General features: G+C 46.2%; 1 protein-coding gene across 3 annotated transcripts in view; it reads right to left on the bottom strand.

Annotated features, from left to right (window-relative positions):
* The window catches only part of triob (trio Rho guanine nucleotide exchange factor b), a 64,489-nt gene that overhangs the window by 26,098 nt on the left and 26,126 nt on the right, over positions 1 to 12,265 (bottom strand). For all 3 annotated transcript variants that reach the window (XM_031576265.1, XM_031576264.1, XM_031576266.1), the window contains exons 15-27: positions 10,103 to 10,269; positions 8,948 to 9,067; positions 7,544 to 7,735; positions 7,033 to 7,182; positions 6,698 to 6,812; positions 6,230 to 6,345; positions 5,683 to 5,805; positions 5,395 to 5,589; positions 4,465 to 4,580; positions 3,903 to 3,969; positions 3,291 to 3,400; positions 3,064 to 3,133; positions 935 to 1,024 (exon numbers count right to left, since the gene is read on the bottom strand). In XM_031576265.1, the coding sequence (XP_031432125.1) occupies positions 935 to 1,024; positions 3,064 to 3,133; positions 3,291 to 3,400; positions 3,903 to 3,969; positions 4,465 to 4,580; positions 5,395 to 5,589; positions 5,683 to 5,805; positions 6,230 to 6,345; positions 6,698 to 6,812; positions 7,033 to 7,182; positions 7,544 to 7,735; positions 8,948 to 9,067; positions 10,103 to 10,269 (1,631 nt within the window). The remainder of the gene's footprint in view (positions 1 to 934; positions 1,025 to 3,063; positions 3,134 to 3,290; positions 3,401 to 3,902; positions 3,970 to 4,464; positions 4,581 to 5,394; positions 5,590 to 5,682; positions 5,806 to 6,229; positions 6,346 to 6,697; positions 6,813 to 7,032; positions 7,183 to 7,543; positions 7,736 to 8,947; positions 9,068 to 10,102; positions 10,270 to 12,265) is intronic.

Below are 12,265 nucleotides of genomic sequence, written 5' to 3' on the forward strand. Positions count from 1 at the left end.
CATATATACAGCTAGCTTTAAAAGCCTCTTATCAAGTTGCATTACGTGTCGCTCAGACCAAACAGACATACATAATTGCGGAAAGTTTAATATTGCCAGCCGCTAGTGACATGTGCAAAACAATGTTTGGGAAGGATGAGTACGTAAAAAAACTGAAAAGCATCCCAATCCTTTTGATGAATTGGCAGCTGATGTGAGGGCACTACTAGTCGCAAAACTGCCAAAGGCAGATTATTTTGCACTACAATTAGTTGAATCCACCGATGTGTCAAACGACGCTCAGCTTTGAGCTTTTTTGTGATTTGTCGACCAAAATGAGCTGCAGGAGGAATTTCTATTCTGTAAGCAGCTGCCTGGACGTAAAACAAGCTCAGATACAAGTGATCGACAATTTTTTCCGTGAACATGATATACCCTGGCCAAAATCGCGTCGCAATGTGCACAGACAGTGCAAGAGCCATGTATGATGCACTGCATGCTTCATAGGGAGAATGTTGTTGCCAAAGACATGAATGATGAATTCTCAAACGTCAGATCTTTCACTAGGTATGAGATATTTCATCCATACTTAAGCTTCTCAAGCTACTCAATTCTTTGTCCCTCCCTAATTGAATACAGAGTGATGGCTAACTGTAAGGGAGAAAAAATGTCAATAATAAACAGAATAAATTGAAACGAGTTGTGTGTCACACAGATGATTTGCAATTATGTTCAAATATGTGTAGGGGAGTGTGTGTGTGTGTGTGTGTGTGTGTGTGTGTGTGTGTGTGACTGACACTTAGTTCCAAATAAAATATATGAATATCAGGCCCAAATTTGGGGCGGCGGGGGTGGGGGTCCCTGCTCAGTGTCTCTCTCAGCCAGGGTCCTTGGGCTGAAAAAGGTTGAAGACCCCTGTATTATAGAATAGTATAGTGTAGTGTGGTGTACTTACATCAAAGTAAATGCCAGCATGCTCCACAATGAGTTGGGTTGAGTCAGGTTTGTTCTTACAGTAATGCACATACATCTGGAACTTATCCGCCTGCAAAGAAAGGACAAACACAATAACGCTTTTAAACCAGAGGCCTGTGAAGACCAGTGTTAGCATGTGAAGACCAGTGTTAGCATGTGAAGACCAGTGTTAGCATGTGAAGACCAGTGTTAGCATGTGAAGACTAGAGGCCTGTGAAGACCAGTGTTAGCATGTGAAGACCAGAGGCCTGTGAAGACCAGTGTTAGCATGTGAAGACCAGTGTTAGCATGTGAAGACCAGTGTTAGCATGTGAAGACCAGAGGCCTGTGAAGACCAGTGTTAGCATGTGAAGACCAGTGTTAGCACGTGAAGACCAGTGTTAGCATGTGAAGACCAGAGGCCTGTGAAGACCAGTGTTAGCATGTGAAAAAAACTGTGGGTCTGACCCGGCCAAGCCAACAGCGAGCAAATTACACTTAGACAAATCTCTATGACATCAGCAACAAAAGCCTTTAAAGTTAGCTTCTATTATGCAAATCCAACTGCTTTCTCCACACAGAGTCATTTAAATGCATGAAGCTGACAGCCCACCTAGTGTGTTTATGTAATGACTGAATGCTTTTACTGAGTCTAATGTAATCTATCTCTCAAAGTGCACAACCATACACAACCACGCTGATGCCTCACTGGCAGAGGACCTAAACCATTTCTTTGCCCGTTTTGAGGTTAGTAGGCCCAACACAAGCACACTGTCTCCACCAACCCCCAGCACCTACCCTCTCACCCTACAAGAGCAGCAGGTGAGATGTGTGCTCAAATAAACACAAGGAAGGCCGCTGGCCCTGACGGAGTATCTGGCAAGGTACTCAAAGCCTGTGCCAACCAGCTTGCCAGGGTCTTCACAAAGACCTTCAACCTCTCTCTGACAATGGCCACCATCCCACCCTGCACTTAAATCAGCTGCCATCATTCCTGTTTTCATGAAGCCAGTCACTGACAGCCTGAACGACTACAGACCGGTTACACTTACACCAGTAATCATGGGGTGCTTTGAGAGACTGGTCTGGCAGCACATCAAATCCACCCTTCCCCCCACCTTTCACCCACATCAGTTAGCGTACAGAGCAAACAGGTCCACGGAAGACGCCATCGCCACAGCGCTTCACACCGCACTGAGCCACCTAGAACTCCGGGGAACATATTTAAGAATGCTCTTCATAGACTACAGCTCAGCATTCAACACAATCATCTCGCACATAATAGCCACCTGCACCTGGAAAAGGACTTCCTCACAAACCGCCCACAAACTGTTAAACTCGGCCCCCACCTCTCACGCTCAGCACCGGCTCTACACCCACTACTCTACTCTTTGTACATATGAATGTACTCCTACCCATCCCACCAACACCATCATCAAATTTGCTGATGACACTACTGTGATCGAACTAATCTCAGGAGATGATGAATCATCTTACAGAGATGAGGTACAGAAACTGGCAGTGTGGTGCTCAGACAACAATCCGTCACTGAACACCGCACAAACAAAAGAACCCATTCTGGACTACAGGAGGTGAAGTGTAGACCTGGCCCCACTCCACATCAACAGGGACTGTGTGGAAAAGATCCACACCTTCAAATTCCTGGCACATATTGGACGAACACTCCTGGTCTGCCAACACCTCAGCAGTCGTCAAAAAGGGCACAGCAGCGGTTACACTTCCAGAGAGTGCTCAGGAAAAACAACCTGGAGTTGGCCTGCTGGTAGCCTTTTACCGCTCCACCATCGAATGACAGTTCTTAATATTTTATTTACTTTATTGTATTTTTGTTGTTGTTGTATGTTGTTCCTCGTGGCACCAACAGGAGCAGCGCTCCAAATTTCATTGTATGCAAAGCTATACAATGACAATAAAGTCTTTCAAATCAATTCAATTCAACTCATCCAAAGAACCAATGTCTGTACAATACAATACATCTCAACTGAAGAACTATCTAACTAAATATGTATATAAGAGAGAGTATTTATGATATAGAAAGTACTTGTCATGAACATCCTCAAATGTCACACTGAACAAGCGAAGAGTGAGCGTGCCTCTCTGGATCCTTACCCACGTCACAAAGCAGTGTCCTACATCCTCTGGCAAGAGCTCGTACTTCTCCAACTCCTTTAGGAAAATACTAGAGATAGAGAGAGAGACAGAGAGAGAGAGAAAGAGAGAGAGAGAGCGGCAGAAAGATAGGGTGAAGAGTGAGGATGTGAAAACAAATGGGAAAAGCAACAAGCGAGAGAGATACTCAAATCTCTGCCTAAATGACTCCTGACAGTGGTACCTACTTGTAGTGGAAGTCGTAGAGGTCCTGCATGTTGCCAAATATGATGTACTCTTTATTAATAATGCCTGGAGGGATGTCGCCCACACCACAGCTCATCTCCCATAGGTAGGTCTGTGGGACAGACAGCAAACACTCAGCACAACACTAGATCATTCACATGACCTTTCACCTCTCAATGTTTACCCCTCAACACCACAACGGCTGTCATGTGACCAATCACACCTCGGGCCTCTCTCACTCTTTATGTTTCACCCCCCACTACAGAGACAACATGCAGTGGATCTGGCCCAATCACTAAAACCACACCTAACTACGAGCCCTTCACTTCCTGCCTGTCTATCTGCCGGTCTGAGTGACTGTCTGTCTGTGTGTTTGACTGTGTAAGTGACTGTCTGTCTTTTCTGTGTATCTGTCTGTCTAAGTGACTGTCTGTCTGTGTGTTTGACTGTTGTAAGTGACTGTCTGTCTTTTCTGTGTATCTGTCTGTCTAAGTGTCTGTCTGTCTGTCTCTCTGTCTGACAGAATGACTATCTGTGTCTGACTGTTTTTTTTCTTGACAGTCTGTTAGTAATTTCCTGACTGTAAGTGAGTGTTTGTAAGTGTGTGTACTCACGTCCATGCACTCTCGAAGGTCTCTGACATAGGCCTTCTCTGTCTGCAGAAGTTCTGACATGATGAAGCTGGACACAGTCAAAGAGCACAGGCAATCAGCACAGGCAATCACAGTCTACACACACTACAACCACTGACAGAGCACAGGCAATCACACTCACACTACAATCACTGACAGAGCACAGGCAATCACAGTTTACACACACTACAACCACTGACAGAGCACAGGCAATCACACTCACACTACAATCACTGACAGAGAACAGGCAATCACACTCACACCAAATAGACATATTATGCTAAAAAGGTCGGAGTGTTCCACTACTATGTGCTATCAAACAATGTGTTTTTATCCATACAGGGAAAAGTAATACCAGGCTTTGAGAACTATGACTAGCGTTTTTTTAGCTTGTATTTGTTACTGTGTGTTTGTGACACGTTGCTCTGGCCCATTTGACTGTACTGTGTGATAGTGTCCTCGTGTTTAGAGAATACAGAGCAGATCAACAGCAGCAGGACTACAGTAGTGCAGTAGTGTTAAAGGCTCAGTGAGGGACTCGTACTCTTTCCTCCGGGCCGACTTGCGCTTCTCCTCGTTCAGCTCATGCGCAGCCTCCCGCAGTTTGACCTCTGCCCCTGAGGGGCTGGTGGGCGTGAGCTCCAGCTGGACGTCGTCACTCTGAGTGGGAAACACAGCCGTGTGTGGCCGACATCACATCATCATCAGATTTATTATTCTTTATAATAACATACATAGAATATCGTAAAAAAAACACTTTGGGTTAGGTCCTGTACAGTGTACCTGTACACACACCCACCCACACACCCACCCCTTACTTCCACACCCCCCGTCTCATACCCATACAAGAGGCACTTTTCCACAGCAGGAACTAGTGGGACTTTTCAAGTGGCTTTAACGCTTACATGAAAGGCCCACTGCTCTGACCTTTTTGCCTTTTGCATTTCCACCGCGGTGCAAGAACTGGACTGGACCTACACGTAGCCTAATCATTTTGCTCTTTGATCGCAACGTCAGCTCCAAGCTTGACAAAATAACAATATTTTTTCTCCAGCGGCAGCACCAACAACTAGACCGTTAAACCAGATAACTTCTAGAAACACCCCAAGGTCGAGTCAACATATAAAGTTGTTAACCCTCTGTTTCATGGCCGACTTACTTGATAAATGAAGGTACCAACACAACTGTTGATTAATTAGAGCCTATATTTCAGCTGATGTTTTGCTTATGTGTTCATTCAGTGACAGTAACCTCGACATGCTAACTCCGTAAGCTATAATTCCTTTTTCTGTATTTATCGCAAAACCTCTTGTTAAAAAAGAATACTCTGGTAAATTGCTGGTTTTAAAAATGTCGATTGTTGTTGTTTTCCATGTTTAACTAAGCATCAACTATCACTGCAAGACCCAACCAGCAATTTCAATTTCAAGTACCTACCTAACCCCCCCACCCCCACACACACACACCCCCTCACCAAGCTGGTGGTCTCGGAGGAGAGGCCCAGAGCCTCCTCGAGCGCCGCCCCGCGGATCTCCAGACGCAGCCAGAAGTCGCTGTGGCGATGCTCCACTAGCCCCGCCCACTTCTGGATCTCGGCCGTGTGTGCGTGGCCCTTCTCTCGGAAGTCGTCGGCCAACTGGAGCAGCACTGCCACACGTTCACGGTTCTGCTGCTCAAGGGCAAAGGGCAAGGGTCAAGTTCACACATGTTAGTGGTGTGCATAAAGTGTGTGTGTGTGTGTGTGTGTGTGTTTATGTCTTGCCTTTGCTGAGATGTGGAATTCCTCATGTTCTGTGAGCAGATCACGTGTGTGTATAATGCTGGAGCCTGTGAACGTGTGTGTGGACAGAAAGAACTCTCCCGAATCATGAAGCCAGTCCAGCAACTGAGGAGAAAAGCAGAGATGTGTCAGAGTGTGAGTGTGAGTGTGTGTGTGTGTGAGTGTGTGTGCGAGTGCGAGTGCGAGTGCGTGTGCGTGTGCGTGTGCGTGTGCGTGTGCGTGTGCGTGTGTGTGCGTGTGCGTGTGAGTGTGAGAGAGGGTTTTTTAAAGCACCATCAGCCCTGCTGTTCACAGTAACACCCTACAGATTACAGTAACATAGTAGCCTACTTTACATTTTGAATAATTTACAGACAAAGTCATATAGCCTCTTTGTAAACAAACAAACTCCTACAACAAATGTATACACACAGTTTGTATGAATATGTGTGTGGGTGTATGTCTGTGTGTGTGTGTGTGTGTGTGTGTGTGTGTGTGTGTGTGTATGTGTGTGTGTGTGTGTGTGTGTGTGTGTGTGTCTGACACTGACCTGCTTAGCCGTGCGTTCAAACATCACATACTGGTGGCACTGGTCCAGCCTCCTCTTCCTCAGGGTCCAGAAGTGCAAAACACGGTTCTCTCTCTGAAGCAGTTCACTCAAGGTAGCTACACACACACACATACATACACACACACACACTCACACACACACACACATGTGCGCACACAGACAAACATACACAAATAAACACACTCAAAACACACATAAGCACACACAAACACACGGACCCACACAAATACACACACACATACAGACACACACAGACACAGACACACACACACACACACACACACACACACACACACACACACGTTAGTTATAATTGAGGGTGTGAGTAAAAGACTGAGGGAGTATAATGAAGAAGAGGTGGGTTGGAGAAGAACGAGCAGCCTATGATGAGGAAGAGGATGTTAGGAGACGATGAGGATGGGTAGTTGAGAGTTGAAGAGCTCGTACTCCTGACTTGCTGCTGGGTGTCAGTGCAGTGAGCGGGCTCAGAGGGCAGGTGCAGGCTGCAGCGCTGCAGGTACTTCAGGAAGACGTCAGCGTTACGTCTGGCCAATGTGCAGGCCTGAACACCAATGAGAGACACTCAATCTCAAGACAGGCAGGGGATCATCAGCCAATCATGATCATCAGAACAGAAAAATATACGGGTACATCAAACATACATTTTGTTTTTATTTGTCTCTGTAAATGTTTCATTAATAAAAAATTATGTTGTCAAGTATCAAAAGAATACACGTGAGTTTAGGTAAAGAATGTTGGTCTCCATGGCAACGGTTTGTTACCTTCAGGAAGGCCTCCTTCTGTTCCAGGTGTTTGCTGATCATTGGGGTCACATGATCATTCTCAGAGGTGGGGCCTAGTTTGTCCCCGCCCCCACACCAGTCCTCCTCATGCTGGTACTCCTCTTCCAGACTCTCCAACACGCCACACACCTGAAACACACACACACGGATTCACTAAATATACCACACACCTGATAGACCCATGCACACACACAAATATCAAACTAATATCAGATATACACACAAATACAACACCCCCCCCCCCCCCCCCCCCCACCACCACCACGACCACCACCACACACACACATTAATCACACACACACACACACACATACCAGCTGCCTAAAACTTCTACCTCCCTGCCACCATCATCCTACCTCCCTGCCACCATCATCCTGTCCCCTGTTGCTAAGCCTGTGACCACTTTACTCCCTGCCTGCCAGTCACCTCACCCTGACCTCACACACACACACACACACACACACACACACACACACACACACACGCTCACCTGTTCGGAGGTCTTGTAGAAGGCCACAGCGGCGTTGACCAATTTGAGGCGGTCCTCCATCTTGAGCATGAGCTGCTGCCAGTGGGCGGCGACGCTCTCGGCGCAGTCCCGGATAGGCTCCGCCTCCCCGTGCACCGCCAGGAGCAGCGCCTCTGCCTGCTGCTGCACCTGCAGCGCCATCTGGTGGGTTTTCTGGTGAGTGCAGCGCAGCGCAGCACAGAGTCAGTACACAGCCACAGTTAGAGTAGCACACTTCTAAATCCATGACGTGTCCTAAGTCATGCCTGTCAATGACACATCCATCTCTGGCGTGAACTGCATCACAGCTGTCTTAAGTCATGACACAGCAGCAGCAGCTGGTGCAATCCAAGATCATCACTATAGGCAGCATGATGCCACAGCTCTAGAACAACTACAGGTCCTGAGTCATACACATCATTTCCATATTCAGAGCAGCGGGTTGGGCTTTAAAGGGTTAGCTTCAGCCAGTTAGCATCAGCTATTTTGGGGCCAAAACGTTTGTTTCCTGCTTGGCTGGTTTCAAGTGTGGCCAATCAGAGGAGGGTTTTGGTTACTGTGGCCAGCGGTCATTGGCACTGCAGGAGATTAACTCCTCATGGTTTTGGTGCCAAAACTGAGCGCTGTGAAGCTTATACTTTCCCCAGCTGAAGTAGCTGGCATAACACTGGCCACTGAAATAAATGGGAGAGGTCTCTCTGAAGTAGCTAGCATAACACTGGCCACTGAAATAAATGGGAGAGGTCTCTCTGAAGTAGCTAGCATAACACTGGCCACTGGAATAAATGGGAGAGGTCTCTCTGAAGTAGCTAGCATAACACTGGCCACTGGAATAAATGGGAGAGGTCTCTCTGAAGTAGCTAGCATAACACTGGCCACTGGAATAAATGGGAGACGTCACTCAAGCTCTACATAATTCCTCCATGATTCCGATTGAGCCATGCACGTTTTTCTAGCTGTTATGATTCACATGAGTGCATCTCTAGCTCTGATGTGAATCAGTGTGATGTGTACTGTTAGAGATTAGGAGCGTGACCTCTGGTTTCTGTCCAAGAGAAAATGTATTAGTATGCATATTTACCAGTCCAATACAGTGGCTAAAGGCTAAAGGCTAAAGGAGTAACTAGGATAGTGCAGAGGGCAGAGACCATGAAAGAGGAGAGAAGGACGTCTGAGTTGCCAGAGCTACTATCACATGAATGACTCGATAGTACACAATAAAACACACAGATGATGTCTGTGATGGCACGCCTTTGTGTTTTTCATTAGTTTGTATGTTAAGATTGAGAGATTGAAAGAGATTGAGAGCTGTGTGTGTGTGTTTGTGTGTTTGTGTGTATGTATGTATGTATGTATGTGTGTGTGTGTGTGTGTGTGTGTGCATACCTCAATTGAGTGTTGAAACTGTTCATGTTCTCTCTGGAGTTGCTCCGCCTTCTCTAAAGAGCTGGCACTGATCACAGCTGCATTCAGCATAGACTCTCCATTCCTGATCCAGCCCAGGACCTACACACACACACACACACAAACACACACACACATGCACGCACACACACGCACACGCACACGCACACGCACACACACCCAAACACCAATACACACGCACACACACACACAGATACACACACACAACACACAAGGGCACAGAAGAAGTCAGCCTTGATATGATTACAGTCCCACAAAAAAAACGATCGCAGCCAGGTCCGACACACACACAAACACAGTCACAAGTCATACACACATACAGACACACACACAAAGCTACTGGTGGGACAGTACAAAATTAATTAAATAAACGAATAAATAAATAAATTAAAGGGCTGAGATAAGATAAGCGCATTCTGCCTCTGTCCTAGTTTACAGGGCAGCCAGCCCCTGAGGATTAATCCATAAAACACAGAGCTTTCGTGCACGCATGCTCTCTCTCTCTCTTTCACACACACACACACACACACACACACACACACACTCACACTCACACACTCACACTCACACAGAAACACACACATAAACACATACACACACACAAACACAGACACACATACGCACACACACACACACATTCATAAACACACACACCATGTGATGTCCATTGCCTGCTGTAGTCTAGTGTTCTATTCAATCACACTTTATCTTGCATGTGTGGTACTTAATGCCATCAGAAGAATTAGTAAACATGGCCATTAACTTCTAGATCACCAGGGGCAGTGATATTATCGCAGAATGTGAAAATACATGGCTGATGTAAGTACATTAACACATTATGTAATGCAATACAATTTATGTCTTACTACCCAATTAGCATGCCAGATGTCAATGGGTAAATAAGCAAAGTCATCAACCAAGTACATTTGTGTGTGCGTGTGTGTGTGTATGTGTGTGTGTAAACGATGACATGACCATTATACAAGCATCAGTGGTTATGTATAATTACATATTACATGTAATTACCTGTGTCTACAGCTGCCCCTGCACTTGTTTCCATATCTGCTACTGCGCTGAGTGTGGGTGGGGGGTTCACATGTGTGTGTGTGTATTTACCTGTTTGACCTGTGCCTGTAGGTGGCGTAACTGAGCAGTTTGTTCCAGCTGGAGTCTCTGCTGCTCAGCGTCGGCGTCCAGCTCCTGCTGTTTCTGCTGCAGGAAGTCCAGCAAGTCCTGGACTCGTCCGGTCACGTCCACCTCACGCTCACACAACAGCTCTACACCTGAGGAGGAGAGGAGACAGAGATAAAACCTCCGTACCCAATTACATCTTAATCCCATAGGGAAACTCTGAGAGCTCAGGAGACCTTGACGCAACTCTCCTTATTGTTCCTCATTTATGGATCAATTGAAATCACAGATATTTCTCCTACAGTTTGTTAGAAGAAACAGTTTGAGACAAAAATGAGACGAGGCACTTAAATGTAAGAATCTATCATAATTGACAAAAACATGACACGACACGAGCTCAAAACCTCTACACAGGAAGAGAGACGAGCGAAAGACTAGGCCTAGATCACAAAAACCCCTTGCATGACTCTCTCACAATAATGACACATGGAATGAGATGTGAGAGATAAAGCCTCTATCCCCAAATCTCCTCACTCACCACACGTCACGTCACGTCACAAGGACAGTGCAGGGACAAAAACAACTCTACTGTTCAGAGGCGACATGATGACCACATCACACAGACACCATCACCATCACCACATCACACACACTTTATCACCACATCACACACACATCACACACGCATCATGACCACATCACACACACACACATCATCCTTCATGCAACAGAGCCACACCTGGGGAGGGGGTCCCACCTACAATAAGCAGTCATGTGAGAGATCAATACCTACAATGTTTCACACACACCTGCTCCACACAGCATCTCTCACACACACACCTGCTCCACACAGCATCTCTCACACACACCTGCTCCACACAGCATCTCTCACACACACCTGCTCCACACAGCATCTCTCACACACACACCTGCTCCACACAGCATCTCACACACACACACCTGCTCCACACAGCATCTCACACACACACCTGCTCCACACAGCATCTCACACACACACACCTGCTCCACACAGCATCTCACACACACCTGCTCCACACAGCATCTCTCACACACACACCTGCTCAACACAGCATCTCTGACACACACCTGATCCACACAGCATCTCACACACACACCTGCTCCACACAGCATCTCACACACACACACCTGATCCACACAGCATCTCTCACACACACCTGCTCCACACAGCATCTCACACGCACACCTGCTCCACACAGCATCTCACACACACACCTGCTCCACACAGCATCTCACACACACACACCTGATCCACACAGCATCTCTCACACACAACTCAACAGCTAGAGATCTGCGTAACATCTCTCTAGCATAACTCTCTCTGCACAAGCCCCATATTCCTCCTCTCTGCCTGGACAAGAAATCAAAACAGCTCCTGAACAGAATTGCAACAACCACAAACTGATCAAAAATAATATACAAATAACTAGGGCTGTCAATAGATAAAAAAAAATTAACTAATTAATCTCACATTTTGAAATTCATTAATCTAGATTAATCGCGATTAAAAGTTTGTTTGTCTGTTTTTTTTTTTTTACTTCCAATGAAAAATATCTCAATTTCCATACATTGTCAATGAAATGAGCTGTGACACCCAGGTAATTGTCATTGCTGACTGATGTCCAGTGGTCACCAGTAAGGGTGACGGTGGCAGCTTGCTCGAGGAGCTGAATTTTTCGTGCTCTCTCGCCGTCATAAAAGGAATGTATGCGAGACACAATGGTGCCCCTCAACGGTAAATCGTAAGAGTTGTCTCCTGAAGCAATTCGAATCACCTAAGTCAGCCCAACGTCCTTAACTATGTTGATGGTCCGACAGTCACCGGCAACCCAAACTGCTAAAGCGTTGGTAACCTTTTCACGGACTGGTCTAGTTATTTTACTAGGGAAGTCGTAGAGTGTGGGTTGGCGACCATCTAACCTGGGACTGCTTTCTATCGGGTGCTTTGCATTAAGGTGATAACTTAAAGACGAGCTGCTTCTGTGATAGCTAAATTCAATTTGACAAATGCTACATACAACTTTAGTTTTGTCGATTGTTCCGTAATCTTGCCTATTAAACAGAAACTTACCGCAGTGGTTCTCAAACTTTTTCTGTCATTCCCCACTT

Source organism: Clupea harengus, chromosome 11, assembly GCF_900700415.2.
Source record: "Clupea harengus chromosome 11, Ch_v2.0.2, whole genome shotgun sequence".
Lineage (NCBI taxonomy): Eukaryota > Metazoa > Chordata > Actinopteri > Clupeiformes > Clupeidae > Clupea > Clupea harengus.